Consider the following 21,297-nt stretch of genomic DNA (forward strand, 5'->3'; position numbering starts at 1 on the left):
TGAATGATAGCTTACTCATTGAAGACCAGGTCAGGTGCAAAATACAACATCTGAGCGTTGGTATGTTTATATGATCTCCAGCTGAGGCTGAATGACGAAAGACACATCCAAGAGTACTGAATGAGGGTAATTTGGTCCTCAATTGGCAAGCTTCTGAATCCTGAAGAAATAATAATAATAACAACTGCAGTTTAACCCATTGAAAGTGCAGTACATGCAATACAGCTGTGTGGTTAGAATGCAGACTGGCCAAACTAAAAATAAAGATTATAGCACTTTATGAAGTCTACAGCTGTTATGATGTTAAACTGTAATTAGATAAACACTCACCTGCTGAATTCCTAAATAGTCTGCAGACACCCCGTAAGTGTCACGCACTGTATTTGTGATGCAGTGTATTAATACTTATCAGAAAATATGTATTATTTTATTCACAAGATTTCAGAATGGGGACACAAAATAGTCAGTTACAGTACTCCATTTTGTATAGCATATAGAGGTGCTTATTAGACGGTATAACCCAATCATGCCCCAATCAGGATACTTTTTTAAATAAAAAAAAAATAATATATATATATATATATATATATATATATATATATATATATATATATATATGGTAATTATTCTGCAACTAAACTGCAGGGACTGTATCAAAGCAACAATGTTCATTTTCTAAACCAGTAAAAAAAAAAAATTCCAGTATCGCAGGTCCACGAACTAATGGGCCTGCACTGGCTGACATTATCCAGATGCTGTTTATATCATCTGTATTGAAAAATAGGATCTATTTTAAAACAATTCTTTCCCATGTGCTTCATTTAGGAATAGCACACAGACCCAATAATCTACCCCTATAGGAAGATAAAAAAAAAAAAAAAAAAATCACCTGGAAGTACTTTCGCCCACTTGACGACATTTATCATCTGCTTCCCGGCCAGCTGGTTGAGACTGGAGAGCAGGTGGTCTGTTGTGTCAGGCTGGGTGCTGTCGTAGCCTGCATACACGACTTCTGGTTCAATGATTTCCAGGATACTGCTGATGGATGGAGGAAGGTATGGCGTTATGCCGGGAACGTGAGGGACGAGAGTGGTGCTGGTGCTTAACTCCTTCTCTGAAGTCAAGTATGTCTGGCCTTCCTTTGGGCTCCGCAGCGGCTGCTCTTCGTTTACCACTTTTATTTTCCCCAACTTCTTTGACTTCCGTGCTGAAAGAATAATTACAATCTTGAATCAATTGTAAATAAGAGACTGGAACTCAAGCCAAACACACATTGAAAACACACATTCAAAAGTTAATGAAGAATTATTAATTCCACATTAAAGAAGCTGGCAATGACAGAACAGTTTTTTTTTTTAATTATGTAGGAGCCCAGCAAAAAGTAATTATGACATTTTGAAAGAATACAGTGGGGAAAAAAAAGTCACAAATTGTTTTTATCAAGGATTAAAAACAGAATTGTTAAAGGAAGCATTTATCAGAAAGGTAGGGTACAAAAAATGGATTAAACCTCAGTTTTGAGTGATTTGTATTTTTTTTTTTTTCAAATGTTATCTATGTTGAACCCCTTTATAAACTTAAACTTAAAAAAAAAAACTGCAGTTGACCAAATCAGTTTCTGAACAGCATAAATCAAGCATATTTTTTGTTTACATATAAATTAAATAATGAAGTCCCCAGTTGGTCTCTGTAATGCTGAAATATGTATAAACAGTCCTGCTGCTTCTGTAATAAATTAGGTGACACACATGCTTTCTCGATTGGCAAGGCAATCTCATCCATGCTGAAAGCACCACAAACACAAGAGTGCAAACAGGACTAAAGCCAAGCAAGAAGCTCTGTAATAGAAAGACCGATAAAGAACTGCTCAGTACAGCTCAAAGGAGGTGATCAGTTTGGTCTTATGAATACTGTCCTGGAAGTTTGATAGAAAGATCTCATAGAGTACTTCATCATAACAAATATATATTAAGTCAAGGGGGGAAACTGAACAAAACAGCTTTCAAGTGCATTTTTAAACCTCTGTTAAATCTCATCGTTAAGAGCGTGCCAGGATTCACTTGCTAACAGCAACACATGATCCAACAGGGGCCAGATTTTGTGCTTTGTTGACCCCTAAGAAGTTAGTTGCTGTCAGGTAAAAGGCAGCAATAGACTCAGCAGCTAACCTGACTCTAACCAGAGAAGCAGCCTTCACACCAAATAAAAATGCAAAGCAAAGTTATAAGTACAATTCTATATACCATACCAATGGTATCAGACTAATGGGCCCAGACATATGAATCATATTCATCTTTTATTTGAAATGACTTACGTCCGCTTGCACATTAATGAATTATTTTAAGAAACAAAACAAAGCCTGCTTCATTTACAAACCCTTGCTTATTTGTTTTTTACGTGCAAAAAAGTACAAATGTATAATTAAAGTGCACCCAATTATTATCAACATTTAAAAAAATAATCCAGACCTGGAGAAAACCCACTGAGACCATTAATCTCATTACAAGGGTATCCTGAGAGACAGCAACAGAGCAATCGCTCGTTTCAAACACATTTTACAAACACATTGCGAGTTAAAAACATGTACAGCAAGGTATTAGGTAATGCCTTAGTTTGGTCTTAAAATGTAATACTGGGTGATCATGTTTTTCTTTACTGAAAAATCATTCCAATCTCCCTGCTAAACTAGAGCACAGAGAGTGCAGGTTTAACGCAATGACTGCTTTCTACTCCAAATCACATTTGTGTCTGTTATTTAATTTAAATTAAGGTCAAAACAAACGGTGGCAGTTTAATCAGATAAAGTAGAAACCCTCTGTGGCAAACATGCATAAACCACACATCTACAAAAAACTGCATTCAGAGCTCGGAACATTAACACATTGGCCACATTCAAGATGACATTTAATATTAGCGTTCTTTAATCTAAGAACTTCAAGCTTTTTTCTCCACGCACTGTAATTTGCAACTCCTCATGATCATGATGAAATGTAGAGGAAATCAGACATGCATTAAATTTCATAATCTAATCTGCTACCCTGGAGACAAATGCGACAATCTGCTGCAGCCCCCAGACTGCGAATGGAAAAATCACAGCATTTTATTCCATTTCTATATTTATACAGAGCTTAACGGCTTGCTTTTATTAATTGAACTTAATATTTAGTTTTCCTCATTGTTCTTTGTATTATTTTTGCAGGCAAATAAATAAACAGTGAATTTAAAATCATAGAGGGCATGCAATATTTAACACACTTAACATTGACCCCTTCCCTGAGCTCTCTTAAGCAGGAGGCAACCCCTGTGAAATAAACCATTGGTATTTGTTGTATTGTTTTTGAAGGAAAGTAAAACATCACTCTTTATAGTCAAAACTAATAAACAGAGGAAGCATGCAAAGTTCATTGCATTCATTCATACATGTCAACTCACAACATGCTGTTCCCACTGTATAGTCTTTTACATGGGCAATTCTGACACGATACAGATTTTCATCATTTTCATTCAGATGCAAAAATAGCAGATGCCATACTGATGAAAAAAGACATTGAAGCTTGTCCAACAAACAAGGGATGTCCTTAGATCCTCACCTGGCCAGAGGTGGCCTAAAGAAGCTTCACCATCAGAACCAATTACAATCTCAGCACCACGAGGGGCCTTTTGTTTGTTATTGGTCAAAAAATGCTCTTTATTGTCTTTAACAGTGGTAGAAAGCACCTCAGTGTACCACAGGTTACAGGATCCCATATGTATTAAATAAAACAACATTTTGCAAAACTACTGTACTGTAGGTTAATATATTTAGGGACTACTTGCAAAAGAAAACAGTTCAATTCCACCTGAGCCATGGGGCTGAGAGAACCCATTTAACAGAGGTGCTTTTAGAGTGGTAGGATTGAAATCATTTCTGAATCCCACCTCTCCTAAGTTATACTTATAACACCCATGTCCCAGTGACAGACAATTTGAAGAGCAAGAGCAGAGAGTCATCTAGTGCCCTGGCTAAATTCCAATACTGGCTAAACTCCCACTTTCCCAACCGAAGTAAATAGGGACGAGATATTCTTGGAATTGAGATGTTTCACAAACTGCAGACTGATCTAGTACTACAGGACATATACCTCAAAACAGCAGACAAGTAAACTAATCTCATAAGCCAGTACATACAGTATATTGATTCCTATTTTTTATTTCTTTTTCCATATAACAGCACTATTTAACTGGTTTTCCTAGGTTGGTATTTCTGCAAAGAATGAAATAACCAAAACTTAAGAACTTACATTTACAGTGCCTATCAACTGTAACACACAGCCAAAAATAAATACATACATAAGATCGAAAAAAATAAACTTTATATGTTTTTCAGCAAAAAAGCTGTCATGTGTCCCTGCAGATTTTAATGTTTCCTGAATGGAACCCCTTCTCGAGACAATCTGTGTCCACAGTAAGCAGCTAATTCAGTGACATAGGCGTCAGCCACATGGGTGTAGTCCTATAATCATTTATCTCTTTCTTTGTTGCCTCCCCTTTTTTAAACTGCGGTGAATGTTTTATTTCCATAACAGCAGAACAAAATGGCCAAGCAACTACATAAAATCGCCCAATAAAAACAGCTCTTCCAGACTATTATAGCACTAGAACAACCGCAAAAAAAAAAGAACTGAGATTTTTGGACACAGAACAAACTTTTGTGTTTCAATTGGTAATGTTAGCATGCACCCTAATAAAAAAAAAGAAATATATATATATAAATCATGAGACAGGAAATAAGCTAAGCTTTTTAGCATCGGAGTCAGTATTGATTTATTATTAAGTAAGTTATTACACAGGGGTAACTGACCTTGTCCTATACACATGAAGCAGAGCACAGCAAGCACACAAGGCTACTGGGTACTCAGTTGTGATTGCTATCATGCTCTCTATATTACGACTGTATTCAGATTGATCTAATTTAACTGTGCACTGTTATCTGGACACAAAGGTTCCTGTCACAACTCAAGCAAACAGAAGTACACATACAGTACCTCCTAAGTTCATTCCAGCCTGGAGACACTTCCGTACCCGGCAAGCAGGGCAGTTTTTCCGACGAATCTTGTCAATAATACAGTCATTTCTTCCTGCACACAGGTAGTTGTGCTGTCCTGGGTCAAAAGCAAAAAGAACAGAAATGTTAGCTTGACAAGCAAACACATTTCACCATAACAGTGAGACATCAGGAAGAATCCAGATTTAAAATGCATATGCTGCAGAGATTTATCTCTTTACTATAGGTGCACAATTGTGCTGCAAAATACGGAGAAAAATACATAAGTAGCACACCTACCTATCCTACACTAGTCCTATAGTATTTAACAGGTTTGTGGTTAGTATTACAGGAGGTGGAAGTACAGTGTTTTAATTATAATATGTATTTTTCAAATAGAGGGGCTGCCGCTATAATAAAATGCATGGAACACCTTTTTGCAACTTCCTGATGTGCAATTTTTTTTTAATAAGAAGTACTTTTTCCTAGAATTATGTAACAAACTGTATTTCAGGTAAACATGCAAGTATATGTTTATTTTATGGTGGCTGCATTGGGTATGTACATAAGAATAGTGTAGCTGTGCTGAACCCCTCCCCCTTCTCCCCACCTTCAATCCTGTCACAGTGCAGTATCTCTTATTTCAGGCCAATTACGTTACATTATGGCTTGCAATGCACCTTATATACTCAGGGCCAACACTGTGTGAACTCCCACACAAATGAGAACTTTGCAGCCCTCTGATCGACATGTTTTTACAACTTTTATCTGAGTGAACCCAAACAGCCAGCAATGCAAAGCTTCCACAACCCCTTTAGCTGACCGAAATGTGCCTCCTTTTAAAACAACACAGTTTGCTGGTAAAATAAATGAATATAACAAGCTACAGCTACAGGCTAATTTGGTAGCAGGCTAGCAGTGGTAGCTGCAGTAGCAGCCGAAGCTCACTCTATTTCTGGCAGGGTCACATGACTGTTACATAAAACCATTTTTCTTGCTCTGAAAACCAGCAGCGGCAACACAGGAAACGTGATGCTCCCTTGTATTCTGAGTAAAGTAAATATAGATATTTATCATTGGAACACTTTCTATTCCCATGAATCTGGTTAATTATTGTCAGAAACAATTATACATTCACAGATAACAAACTTCCTGTGTTTGTTTTTAACTTGCTTATCCAACATTTGCTTAGGTTGGCCATACTGACCATACAGTAGTAGTACACATTTCTAATGGGCTTGGTATAAGAACATGACAGCAAGGGCAGCTATTAAATAACCAAGGCTTAATGTATAAATAGGTAATTGTATGTAAAAATAATGTGTAAAAAAGTATGTAATTGTATGTAAAAAATAATGTGATATGTTGTAACAATTGTAAGTCGCCCTGGATAAGGGCGTCTGCTAAGAAAATAAATAATAATAATAATAATAATAATAATAATAATAATAATAATAATAATAATAATAATGCCATTCATTCCCTCTTAAACAGCATTCTCACAAAGTCATTATTGTTTTTCTATTGAGCTTCATTTTTACTTTGATTGAGGTGAAATTACTATTATTATTATTATTATTAATAATTAGTCATTTAGCAGATGCTTTTATTAAAAGCGACTTACAGAGACTAAGGGGTGAACTATGCATCCACAACTGGTGCAGAGTCACTTACAATAGGACCTCAGTTTTATGTCTCATCCGCAGGACAGAGCACAAACCAGTTAAGTGGCTTGCTCAGGGTCACACACAGTTAGTCAGTGGTTGAGCGGGGATTAGAACAGGGGCCTCCTGGTATCAAGCCTTCTTTAACCACTGGCCACTACTGTCCTACCACAACTCTATACTTCACTTCCTGTTTTAATAGGACCCTATCTGAAATTTTTACTTGCATTCCATTTTCTAGTGGGCTTGGTATCCAAGGCTTTTTATACTGAACTATAAGAACACAACAACAAGGGTAGCTATTACATTTATTTATTTATTTATTTATTTTTAATATGTGCCTTGTTTTTAGGTTAATCAGAATCGCTTCAATGTAACATGAACTTCATAAAAAAATGTGTGTGGTAAAATTGTACGATTCTTAACTTCAATTACTTTTCAAAGAAAATATATAACTACTATAATATAAAATAAGTATTTTCTATTAAAATATTTTTAATAAACACCTATCAGAAACTATTTATCATGTTTTGAAAAGGGATTTTTTTCCCCGTCTAAATGTTAAACATTACAAAACAGTAAAAGCTTTATAAGGTTTCTTAAGATAAGAAAAAAAAAAAAAAACTAGTACAAACTTTTAGGCAATTAATACCTGAAAATCTTTTTTTGCAAGGCATAAAAGTCCAGTATACATATACAGTGCTACCCCGTTATAATGCAACCTGTTATAATGGGGAATCGGTTATAACACGGTAAGGTTACCATTTCCCCCATAATGCAATTTGATTCGCAAACATTGGGCGAACGTTCCAGATATACAATATGAAGCCGACAGACAGCAAAAAACTAAAATCTTGTGATGGGGTACACCCCGCCCCTGTGTGTATTTAGTTTTTTTGGTATTATTTTGTATTATTAGTATTATTTAAATGTATTGTTAGTGTTGAAATACATGATGCTTTGTTGTTGTTGTTGTTTTACAGCATGAATGGGGTTAAAATTCCCCATCCATGCTAAACTCATGCAGAATGTGACCGTCTCCAGGTTGATTCATTTATTACTAATCTGGAGATGGTCACATGTATAAAAACCTGCAGCTTTGGCTGAACGGGGTTAGTGTGTTCAGAGGTGGAACGAGAGATGTGAGTTTAGCAAATCTTCACCTATCTCCATAGATCTCAGGCATCAAAAAACATCAGATCTGGAGAATCTCCCAGTTTTAGTAGCAAAAATGCAGGGTACCCATCCCTTCTGAACTGAAAAAATGTAATATATTTTTGGCTAAGATTTTAAAAAAAAAAGTGTCTTCACAGAGTAAGTAGCGGGGTTCCGAAAAAGATAGCGTTATATGTCCCCATGTGCTGCTGCAACTGTTTAAATAACGTACCTGTAATTTTTCTTTTCATTGTTAACATCCTGATAACTTTTTGCACTTATAACTTTAAAGTTTTTTTTCAATATGTCCGCTCTAGTGCATTTCAGATCTGTCCTCTAAATCACTGCAGGAAGAGCTGTAACAACGTAACAACAAGTGCTCTGGCTTCTCTATTCCGTGCCACATCATGGATCGTTATTGCTGTGTTACCTGTTTGACAATGTGGGCAATAATCCTTACACTATCAGTGCACTAGAGCGGCCATTTAGAAAATAACTTTATCTTTACATGTTTTGAACTGCTGTGAGCTAAAACTGTAGAAGAGGACAGAAGCAGAGGAAAAGTACATTCTAGCTGTCTGTCGCTCTGTTGAAACATTCAGTATGGATTCGACTTGGATACTGTTAACTGATTTACGTTGAAAACTCTGTTCAGTTATAACCAAGTAGATTGAAATGATTTGTAGCAAATGAATGCCTGTGTGATGAAAATATGGTGTTTTACGTGGAAGGTGCAGTGGTGAGCTAGTAATAAGCATGGGTTAATTTGTAAACAAAAAGGTACCGGATCTTATAATAAAGGACGAGGGACACCGTTTTTGTTTCTAGACATAATGTACTGACCTTTATTTAGAGTAGCTCCAATATGTACCAACTAATCTGGTGGACTGACTAATCTGAGAAACTGGATCGATGACACTGTTGTTGTTGAGAACGGTATTTTTTTGTCGTTTTGCCATTCCCAGTGTAATAAACTGGTAATTTTCTAACTCGTCCCATATATTTCATTACAGTACACTTTTGTCATTCAATTCATGTAACAGGAAAGTGTTTTTTTTTTATTATTACACATGTATAGCATACGGCGGCTCGTTGAGGCCATCGGGAAGAAAACAATTCTTCGTTATATCGAGATCACAAAATTATTTATCTCAGGATCTCGATATTACCATTCCGTTATCTCATTTTCACAAGATAATTTATCAAGATTCTGGGATACATTATCTTGCGATCACAAAAAAAATCGAATGGTAATATCGAGATCCTGAGATAAATTATCTCATGATCACGAGAACAGAATGTTTTTCTCGAGATCACAAGATAAATTATCTTATGATTTTGATATAGCAAAGTTGTTTTTTTTAATGGCCTTAACGAACCATCATAATAGAGAGCTTTTTTTTTGCAAAAACAAAACCTTTTTCTTTTTTATAATTTCATCGGGTGATCATTTGAAAACTGTTTAATTGTTTAATTGTTGCCTGTCATACAAAATGGTACAGGATCTGGGATCCGGTGCAATCTGGCACAAATTAAGCCCTGGTTATAAACATTACTTGAGCCTAACAGTGACTACCTCTAAAAACCTCCACACCTGCTTTACATTAGTGATGCCCCTGCTTCATCCAGGAAGGTGGTCACATAGTCCTGTATTTACAACTTAACTGTAAAATGATTTGATGGAAACAACTAGAATGATCATTTTCATACTGTATTCACTCAAGCGGCACAGTCGTTTTATGGCCTGTTTAATTATTTTCCAGAGCGACACCAAAGAATGAATTCTAAGGGTGGTCTGCTTTGCTGCTGTCATTGTCAATGGGGTGAGTTTGGCAAGGAGACCCAAGGGACAATTTCTCTTTAAACACACACAATTCCAGAATAGCCCCTTACGTCAAGATCAGAGTTGCGATAACAAGGACAACTTATCAAGTTCTTGGTTTTCACATGACTGGCCATTTTAATTCCACAGCTAAACGTTTTTCTCTAAGGAAACAATCATCAGATTAAATTATTCACTTTATTACTTCTTTGAAAATAAATTACATCCATCAAAAATAAAGGAATACATTTAACAATATAAGTTTCTTGCCAGGCCTTAGACAAATATTATTTGATCAGTGCTGGTGTTTGTTTTTCAAATACTTTCAAATGCTAGGTTATTATCATAACCCTGGTTCCCTGAAATAGAAATGCAACCATTACCATATGGGTATTTACCTTGTAGAGACCAGAGCTGCTCTATGAGCCAGTGATGCAGTCTGCAGTCACAGATCTTATTGTCATTTTACCTTCAAGCCTGCTGCAATTATAGATGCAGTGACCTTGAAGGTTAATGGTTACATCTCTATGTAACCATTGCAAATGTCATTGACAGATGCACCCAGGAATAAAGCCCACGAAGTTGCCAAGCCCCTGGTGGAATTGGCAGTTAGCTTTTCTGGAGGGCTGTTGCTCCCTGTCAGACTGGAAAAGAAGTGGAAGGAAAGCCTCCGATTCCACAGATCCAAGATCTTGTCTTCAGCAAAAAGGCAGGATTGGTACGAGGCATAACCTTTGTCCTGGCCTCTGGAAATGTTAAGCAGGCTTTCGCTATGGAGAATTTCAGCTCAGAGGAATGCATGGGCTCAAATGGATGCTTCATGAGTGCATTAAGCATTACATTTAGCCTCCAGCGAGGAACAATCTTTCATAGGCGGCCGAAGCCTCCATGCTGCTTTTAAAAATTGTCCCAGCAGGAAGTGAGCTTCTGGGGAGACGAGTCAATTTTGACACGGCAAGCCAAAATGGCTGCCAGATAGACCTTAATGTGGAGGGGGATTTTCCCTCGTCAAAAAGGTCCTGCAAAAATTGCAGTATAATTGCCATGAGACAGGTTGTGGGGTTGAACCCACGAGGCAGACACCACATCTGGAAAACACCCTACTGCATGGACGGTGCTCTGGCATTCTGCACAGTGTCAATGACCCTATTAGAAAGCCCCAGACGACTCAAAGGCAGCCATTCAGGGGCCAGATCCAGAGCTGCAGGCTCGATGGGTCAGGATGCCATAAGGTCCCAATGCCTTACAGAGCAGGTTACGGCACTTGGGCAGTCTCCATGGCTGGCTGCTCAGGAGCTGCATCAGGGTTGAAACCAGTCTCCTGGGCCAATAAGGGGCTACTGGAAGCAACCTGGCCCAGTCCTGCCTGATTTTCTCAAGACACAGTGGGAGCAGGCCGAGCGGTGGGAAGGCATATAACACTTTTCCTCGGCCACTGCTGTGCCAAGGCATCTATTACCAGCAGGTCCCTGTCTCCTATTATGGAGAACCAGAGGGGACAGTGAGTTAATTCCTGGGAGGCAAAGAGATCTATCTCACTAGGAAGTACCTGGAGCAGAACCCTTCCTCTAACTAGAGGGGGTCTATCATGCAAATAGCCAATTTTTGCAGCAGAGGTGCTAACTCTTGAGATACCACCCTTGACTTAAGTTGCAGTCATGCCCTTAAAGGGAGGCGGACCATGCTTGAACTGCAGTGAGTAGCTGGTCTGAACGGCAGTAAGCACCCAGATGTCTGTGGCACACTGACGCCAATACTCCAGATAGCTCCCTGAAAAGGGGGCCTGGGCCTGTGGCAGTAAAGTACTAGGGCTGCTGCTCGGCTTGTGACTTGGCCTGCGGCTTCTGTCTCTGCGCAGGATGGCGGAACCTATTAAAGCCTCCGCGAACCAGCTCCTTCATGGATTCCTGCGCTTGGTGAGAGCGCTGCAGCATCTCGTCCACCGTGGAACCAAACATATGCCCTGGTGTAATTGGAGCATGCCTGGAAAAGTCAAAGTTGCCTACATGCAGCTACCAGCGTAGCCAGGTTCCTACCCACAGTCTGCCCGTTGAGTTTGGACACACGGAGCAGTTTCTTGTTAACCAGACGCAGCTCGTTCACCTGTTGTGGCGATGGCCTGTGGTTCTCAGTAAGGAACCTCAGCAAATGGCACTGGTAGGGTACCAGGATGCTATTATAATTGCCCAGCCTAGCGGCTAATGCACTGGCTGAATAGGCATGCTTGAGAATCCTCTCAGTAACCTGGCACTGCTTGTTGGGGCAGGTAGTGTCCTTGGACAGGAGCGCTAAATTAGCCGCCTGGACCAAGGCAGAAATAGAAGTGCCCACCGGCGGAAACTGGACCAGGCCCGGCTTCTCCAAGTCATGTACCCTATATAGGGCGTCCATTGACCGGGAAAAGAGCAGGAGCTGTTGCCGGGTGATCCCAGGAAGACTGGATTTAAAAAAAAATCCGGGTGCACTGGGGGGACACAGAAGAGATGGTAGGCACATCATCGAAGATGGACTGCCTTGTTTCGCCTTCTGTAGACCAGGGCACTTGCAAAATTGCAACGTCCCTCAATCAGCGGCAGAAGCACTGTCAGACTCCACGTCCTCAGATGGAAACAGCAGCTCCTGTTTGCCTGCCTCCTCAGGTGCACAAAACTCGCAGAAGCTGCAATTAGCTAGTGCCTCCTTGGCGTGCTCTGGCCCCAGGCAGGAAGAGCATCTGCCATGCTTGTCCTCAATAGGCAGACTGGCCTTGCATGTCTCACAGGGATAAAACCCAGGCATGCAAGAAGCAAGCAAAGCAGTGTACAGTAAACAGTTGTACAGTTTTTGCCTCAATTTACTTATAGATATCGTCTGGGCAAGTCAAGACCCGAGCGAGATCGGTATGTTACCAGACCGGTAACTGGAGCACCAGTCGATAGCACACCACTGTGTAGGACTGGGTCGGTACCAGTTCAATGACTGTAGCACCGGGTCGATACTGTGTCGGAACCAGGACGATCATGCAGGGAACAAGGCAGCAGTGGGAGGTAACAAGCAACAAGCTGTAGTGCACAAAATACGCACAATTAGTAAACTATTAGTGATTATATTAATATCACATATAATTTGTGTAAAATCACAATAAATGTGAAATATACAGTAGATAGAAGTAAAAAGTACTTATCTGAACAAGGCTCTCTGTCAGGTCAATCTTGAAAGGACCATGACTGCGTCACTGGCTCAGAGAGCAGCTTTGGTCTATCTTATTCAGTCTCTACAAGGTAAATACCCATACGGTAATGGTTACATTTCGTATTTGAAAGGGAACTTTTATCTTCAGTTTTACACTGAAAATGACTTGGCGTTAAAATGTTTGCCTATTTCTATTTTACCAAAGGGCAAATACCTTCCACACCTTTAAGAATCTTCTAAAGGTTCACAGTCAAGGTAAATGGCATGTTGGTATGTGACCTTCTGTCCCGCCCATGGGGTGTTGACACAGCACTGACATAGGCAGCTTAGATTGAGGTAAAATTATTCTTTTTAAAAATAAGTAGACAACTGTTTTTGGCTAATGCATTTAATAGTGTTATGAGTTCAGGTGTTTTGTGCTTATGTTATTTTACATTAAGCAGGATTTCTGGTCCTACTCTGTAATACTAGGTTTGATTGACACCCATTATGATGGAAATGTGTACGATTGGAAATGGTCACGTATGCTTAGATTTGTGAAAAGATGGGTAGGGGAGAGAAAATAACACTAGCCATGAACAAAAGTATTATTAGGAGTAGGAATGACAATAAAGGGTTAAACTGCATTACTCAAACTATGCCTTAAGTATGGGAAAATGGGAACTTGCTAGTAATTTGTACGTCAAACCTACTGACAACTGGAAATTTCTAGATTGAAATGATATTCTGTACTGGTAAGGGTGAGAAAGTATTCTAATTCTACCTCAAGAGATAAGATATAAAGAATGCAGTTTTAAAAAAATACAAACAAAAACAAATGTGTACAGAAATGGCTTTGGACAAATACTAAATATGTAAATATATTTATGAATATAAAAATATGACTATATGAACATAAACCACTTAATATCTAAACTACTAAGACACCACTAATTTGAAAGAAGAAGGTATGGACACGTTACTTTTTTTTTCAGTATGTTGGTTATTAACTAGACTGTTGTGAAAAAGTTAACAGTATAGAACCGTTTTTTATAAATAACAAACTATATTGTGCTCATACATTGAAAAAACATTCTTTAAATATCTAATATAATATAATATAATAATCAATGACAGCTTTGTGAACAGAGCCCCAAGTCTGAACTAATTAGCACAACTGTAAAACTCACATGTTTAGGTGTGCAATTTATTTATTTAGGCTCAAAGTAAAGATTCCATTCCTGATCGTATTTCTCAATTTTATGAGACTATTCAAATGGAAGTGACCAGTATGAAATCAGAACCATAGCCTGGCTTCGGGAATTGTTCTTACAGTAAAGCTAAAAGTTATTCTCCAATACAGGACTTGAATATAATAAAGACCTATGATTGTTTCAGGTTCAACTACTTGGGTCTAGACTATGAAAACTAAAAGAACACACAGACTTGACTTGATGCTAAATATAAACAAGAACGTAACATACATACCCAGCCACAGCTGTAAATACAAAATTAGAGCTATAACCATCATGAAAAAGTAATGACCTACATCTACTGTATGTACTTACCTTAACTTACAAACATGTTCCTAATTATACCCCCAGATTCTAATACTTTCAATAACTTATTGCAAAAGAATGTCCCAACCGAGTTCACAACTCAGTAAGTGTTTATCAAAAAGAAAAAAAAAAGTTTGAACTCTGAAGTGTGACTTGTATGTTGTTGGTTGTACTATATGCTCATCGCTAGAGATATGTAACACAAATGCGGGATAATAATGTTTCTGAAGCTTTTTTGGTTTGATTAATTTCCCACAGCACACATTTTTATAACAATTATTATTTATTTCTTAGCAGATGCTGCTGCACAGGCTCCAACAGTTTTCCTAAAGTTCTACTTGTGCTTTTCTATATATCAGTGCTGACTCATTCACTTGAAAAGAAAAACTGCTGCATTAAGGTCAGGTAAGGTAACCAAGTACACAGTGCACATCTAGCTAAACAGCTGCAGTACAGCCTGCATCATATCATTGGAATCTTCAAGGTTTGCATTACAAAAATGTTTATGAATACACATCATCACTGTTTTTAATACGGTTTAATATATAACTTCAACTCACAAGTTATTTAGTATTGACTATAAAAGATGGGTTTGTCTGAATTCGACATATGGAGATGCATTGCTGTTGACGGTCGTGGTTATATAGAATATGAGAACGTTCTATCTCAGATCTCAGTTAGCCATGATACCTAGGCTCAAATCTGCATTGTGACCGAATTACCCCACCCACACACTAGAGGGAGGGTCCCCCTGAGAAGGACTAGGAAGGTGTAATGGCAGACTATTCACACAAGCCAATATATAACTTGACAGAGAAGACATACCTTCTACGGCTCTTTTGAAGAAAACCTTGCAGCTGCCACAGGTAATGACCCCATAGTGACATCCAGAAGCCTCGTCCCCACACACCAAGCACACCTTTGCAGGGGCTGATGAACTGGAAGAGGAATTTCTCATTGACGAGCTGGAAACAAACACGCAAACAAAAGTTTATTAGACATAAAGATAATTACTTATGCAGTACAAGGAATCTATATTTTAGTTAGCTCGCTGGGCCAGCTGCAAAAAATAAGGGAAATTACTTCTGTGGTGAAGAGATAAGCAAGCAAGCAGTTCAATTTCAAGTTTCTGTCGGCTTCTTTGCAGATATCTCATAAAATCACCCTCAGTAAATTAGCAGCTTATGTACCACATCCTTCTATCTAGTAGTGCTCTATCCTGAGGGGTCCTATTCACACTATTTTAAGGACTGAACTCCTGCTTTTCCTTTTTATCTTTAATAAGGACCTTATGTTAGAAAAAAACCCTTTACTAAACACATGCCATTCACTTTTGTGCCTTTCCTTGCTTTCTCAAAGTTGCTTCAGCAAGAGTAAACAGTTTATTAGTAGACAGAAACATCTGAAAGCTGTAGTTGTCTGACAGAACATGGGACTTCCTGTTACTATGCAAGTTGTGATCATGACAGATGAAGGTCAGAAGCATAGCAGGTCAGAGTATCTAAATCATAACCAGCAGAGGCAGATGGGAGGGTTAGCTGTGGTCACTTGATTTCTGGTACAGAAGAGAGAGTGTATCTCACAGCTCTCCTGCACAAGCACAAACCAGAAGTAGCCTTACCATAGCCTCTGATGTCTTACAACATCAGGATTTGTGGTGATTTTGCGACATAAATTACAGGAGGAACCAATTTGTGCAACTGTCTTTTTGGTGACCTTGATGGGGCCTCTTAGTTGTCACTCTCTCTCTGTAAACCGCAGGCCCCATAAACTACAACACACCTCTTAAAGAGATGAATGCTTTGCCACTTAAAATATACGTCTGACACATCCTCCAAAACACACATAAACAAGACAAAAATAAGGTTTGCACTTCATAACAACATTTTACATGTTTCTGATTTGGCAGAAATGGCTCTGAATCTCCCTTTGATTAGAGAGATACAGTTGTGGTAAAAAAAATAAATAATGATTCATTCTTTCTGGTTGTGACCTTATAGTGCACTACCATGCACTTGTATTTTGATGATCATTTTTCACTGTCACAAACCCCACAACTCCACTGTATTTTATTAATAATTTTAACACCTTTTTAGATTCTTATTAATTCATAAAACATTTCAGAAATGACCTTAATAACCCACAACTCGTAGATCCCGGCACACTGTTTGAGTGTCTTGTCCATTATGGAATGTTTCTGTGATTTGGAACACTGGAGGAGTTCCGCTGACTTGACCCATTATGACCGACTTGCAACAAGAGTGCATCAATAACTTTACTCTCCATCAACGCTACTGCTCAAAACATTCCTTACAAGCATACAAAAACACACTGTGGTGTTTGGCCCGCAGGATCACCCTGGAGCAACCCGGACCGCAAAGAAAAAGCAAACAAGCAATTTAAAACTAGTGATGGGCAACGTTATCAAAATTGTATATCAATATTGTGCATGTATTTCGATATCAATATCAATAATATCGAAGTCTTCCAAAACAAAAAAAAAATAATCATATAATTACGATATAATATTCCAGATGTTAACAGATATTTCCATATGAAAAGCAATAACTTACTTTAACTTAGTGGTGCTTTGCTTCATTTATATCATTTATATGGAGAAAAACAAGGTCTTGTTATATTTTTTTACAATTCCATCATCATCCACCTTAAAACCAAAATATTTCCATACTGCACTGCACACAGACATTAGAGTTGCAACGAAGGGTACATTTTGACCTTAGAAGGTTCGGAACACATTCCCGAAGGAAGGCTCCAACCTTCGATGGTACTAATTTACTGGTGACGTCACCATAGCTACTTGTTTATATTTGATTGAAAATCCTATTATTTTACAGGTAATCCATATAAATGGAATAAAACATTCACATGTAGTTTAAAAATATGTTATATAGAACAGTAATTATGTTTTTATCATTTCAATAAAAATAAAAACACATGTTTATTTACACGTAAATGATGCTGCTTGCGATATATACAGTAAGCTTGCATTGCAGTGGCACCAACTGCAGCAGATAGGCAAAACAAATCTTTATTTAACAGTCACGGTTCCAAGAAGGTTATCAGTCACATTTTACTACTGCTAAAAATATTAATAATAATATGAACTTACACTTGTCAAGTGACCCCGGAGATTGGTTGTGCCTCAATGATACATCAACAGTTGCTTGCAGTTTGCATTCAACTTTTTTTTTGGTTGTCTGGGCATTTAACAAAACAATCCTAAACAGCAGAGGTGTTTAGAGGGTTTTTTCAATACAGTTTAGGCTATACAACGCTTTTCTGATGAGTGAAGAAATTAAAGGTTTGCTTCTGAATAACACAAGCTGGAGAGGGGAGCAGCGGATGGTGCTAGGTTTTTAAAATTATAATTATTAGTGTTAGCGTATATTTTGTATATTTCAAACATATTCTACCATAGCACTTCTCTTACACTGTCTTGTACACTAGGTATTCAGTACATATTTTACTGAAGCACTACAACCACGATAGATGGGCAAAAATATCCTTTTGGGGGGCAGTGCTTTGAATACTATACCCTGCTCCATACATGGCAGCAGCGCCATATAAAGTTGCTACGTATAACGATTTGGTAGTGGATTTTAATACAACAACTTTTGTTTATGTAATATGCAGATCCAATTTTTGCATTTGACTGACAGTTAATGTGTGATTTATAGTTTTCACACATTGTCAAATGGTTTCTGTTAACAGAGAAAAAAAAAAAAAAAACAGTGCGTGAATGCCACCTGACAAACCTTCGAAGGTTCAGAACTACCTTTGGATTCCTGGCGAGCGAACGAACCTTTGAATCTTCGAACCTTTGAACACAGCTCTAACAGACATCACATTTGCTAGCCATTCTGGAAGTAATTCAATCTTAAGCTGCTCTGCGTATAAGTGCTGACTCACAACACCTCTAAACATATTAAGTACTGTGTCATGAGGAATTTTGTATTATTTTAAGATGTGTTTGGACAACATTCAAAGAAACAGCGACGCATGTGCAGATCTTGAAATAATGTAAAATTCGGCACGACATCGGCAATACTTTACGGAGGCCAATACTGCCAAACTTAATGCACCATGCAAATAGCGTTTGGTACATAAACGCCAATCAATGGAATAAACTGGTTAAATAATACTTTAGTGTGGTGTTTCTTTGCCTACGAGACTGACAATGACTGGTCTGTATAGGGTTTATTGTATCGTAATATAAAATAAACTTGGTAGATAATTCTGTTTCTCAAGATATAGCTTTCAAATGCAGGTGTCTGTAACATAACAACATAATAACATAATAAATGTCTAAGTAGGTCACGTTGTCCTGTCTCAGGAACTTGCACTAAGTAACCTTACCGTTATATATATATTTTTATGTGTCTGACCCAATGTGACTGTGTTGCACTACTATCTGTTCCCTAATAGATTCTGTCACCATAGTGAGGGAAAGGGCAGCTAGGTCACATGTAAATGAAGACTGAAACTTGAGTTTCCCGACACTGATAAAGCCAGAATACACTGCTGCCCAGAGAAAAGGTGTTAACATGTACTGTAGCACCTGCTCCAGACCCTCCTCAGAGAATGTCACTGTTAAGCAACCAGGGGCGGCTGCTTAACAGTGTTCACTTGCTTGCCGAACCCCAAGTCTCTTATTAATGAATTGCGCTTCCCTTCTTCTGGGTTTCATTTCCCCCCTCTGTTTAATGGGCCGAAGCCAGGCTGTGCTCGCTCAAAGATACGATCACCCAAATCCGGCGCACACATGTGCAGTAGCAGCCAGCCATCAGCCAGGACTGGCTATGACTGGCTTAAAAATGTCTGGATGGAATGCAGCCGGTTAGCGAACACAGTGATCAGGCAATCAGTGCGTATGTGCCGAGACAACAAAGGCTATAAATAAGAGCAGAGTGACTTCGTCTCTTTTCAGTCTTGCATGGTGTATTACTTGCGGAAAGACAGAAAATGTTTACGCTGTTTAAATATTAAAATAAAATAAAAGTCTAATTATCTTTGTCTAACTTTAAATTAATGTTTATGAATACTCTTATTTGTTCAACTTCGTTCTTTTCACAGTTTTAATCTGCCTTTATTTTGCGCCGTCTGTCCCTTTTTCTCCCGAGGCTGCTGCTGCTGTTGCCCTCACATACAAATGTTGGCCACCAGCCGCCAATGGTTAGCGCTTATTGTTTTAAAAAATAAAAATAATTTAATTTGGTTTTAAATCATAATAATTAGGGCTACTGATTTTTGTTTTTAACCAATAAAAAATGATAAAACACCCCTGATAATAAAAATTGGTGTATAGTCAATAAACACTGGAAAACACAGGAAAAACAGTGGAAATGGTTACTCAATTCACATTGCCTTCACCCCTTTACCATTAGAAAAAAACCTAGTACAAAACCAAAAAAAACTACCTGTAGTTGGGCAATGTCCCTCCTTCCTGACTTGTATCTCGCATTGATTCGTTCTGAATACTTTAAACCCACCCCAACTACTGAGTGGCAGAAAATTCCTACATTTCTATTGGAGACTCCACTTGCGAGATTTAAAATGAGATTACAGTTAGAAGGCTTGTTCACAGGATTTAACCCTTAGCGGTCCATTTATTCAGCGCGTCTCGGGCGCGTCAGTTCCAATTTATTTTCACACGCGCAGTTTATTTTAGACGCGCTGTTTAAAAGTGTTTTTTTTCACAGTAAAACAGGTTTAAAAGGCACTGCATATCAACAGGACACTCAGTACTGCATCTCCTCTTCATAGTCGTGCATACTGATAAATCATCTCCTGATCACTCGTTTTATCACCAAACTCCTCAATAATGCAATCCAAATCATTATTTTATTACTATAACATCTCAAAAAGCTCTCCAAATGTCCGTGATATTCTTTGAGCGCTGGATGCGGAAGCAGCTATCTTGTTTGTTTATGGCCGTGTTATCTCTGTGGTGCCGGGGCTATGTGTATTGCACAGATCCGCCCCTTTTTTTTGTTGGACAGGGTCCGACATCGGACCGGAAATGTAAAATTGTAATGTCGGACGCGGTCCTATGTCGGCCCAGAAAGGGTTAAAGCTATATTACAGTTATAGGGAGAATTTAAAACAGAATTGCAAATTGTGGCGAAATGTAAAAAAATGCCTAGACACACAATGTCTAGAAGAATGTGTCTGTGACAAGTAACCGAAAACAATAATTTCATACAGTATATAAAAAGCGAACCCGGCCCCCCCCCCCCCAAAAAAAGAAAACTCATTACATAAAACTCGAACATAGTCAAAAATAAGCACCGGAAAATGAAATTAATAAAAACCGAAAAACAGAATCCCTAATAATAATAATCATAAAGAAATAGCAATTTAATTGACAAAATGATTTTGGAAATAGGTATAATTTTGGAATAAGTCCTAAACAGTACCACCGTATCCCAATGCCAGTATCCCATTCCCAATCTAAACAGCCCAATGTTTGGAATGCAATCAGGAATACAATATCCTACTGACCTGTCTTCCCTGCTGTCAGGGTTTGATCCATATTTGTTGTAAAAAACTAAAGTAATTTGACAAGAAATTGTTTGTTGCCGGTGGTGAAACATAATGACAAACATGGTTAGTCTGCCCTTATAAACTGGGCTTTTATCTTGGCCTGAAGTTCATAGTCCAGCTATTATTAAGACATTTATAATACACATATAAATCAAACAAAAGACCTAGAAATAACAGCGACATATAAACTGGTTTCTGATTGTACAATCTCAAAGAGCAGCACAGCAGCTGCATTTATCTGATCACTTAGTATAGTCTATAATAGGGATTGTACAAAGGTGACTAAGTTTGCCATCACGCTTTGCAACTTACTGTACCGTCAATGGTTGAGTGTTTATAAAAGGGTGAGGGGTGATCCAA

General features: G+C 38.2%; 1 protein-coding gene across 1 annotated transcript in view; it reads right to left on the reverse strand.

The window, feature by feature from the left end:
* The window catches only part of LOC117421141 (mineralocorticoid receptor-like), a 126,676-nt gene that overhangs the window by 44,018 nt on the left and 61,361 nt on the right, over window positions 1-21,297 (reverse strand). Inside the window, exons 3-6 of the mRNA XM_034035126.3 lie at window positions 15,199-15,338; window positions 5,025-5,141; window positions 890-1,207; window positions 16-160 (exon numbers count right to left, since the gene is read on the reverse strand). Coding sequence (XP_033891017.3) covers window positions 16-160; window positions 890-1,207; window positions 5,025-5,141; window positions 15,199-15,338 — 720 coding nt within the window. The remainder of the gene's footprint in view (window positions 1-15; window positions 161-889; window positions 1,208-5,024; window positions 5,142-15,198; window positions 15,339-21,297) is intronic.

This window comes from Acipenser ruthenus, chromosome 1 (assembly GCF_902713425.1).
Source record: "Acipenser ruthenus chromosome 1, fAciRut3.2 maternal haplotype, whole genome shotgun sequence".
Lineage (NCBI taxonomy): Eukaryota > Metazoa > Chordata > Actinopteri > Acipenseriformes > Acipenseridae > Acipenser > Acipenser ruthenus.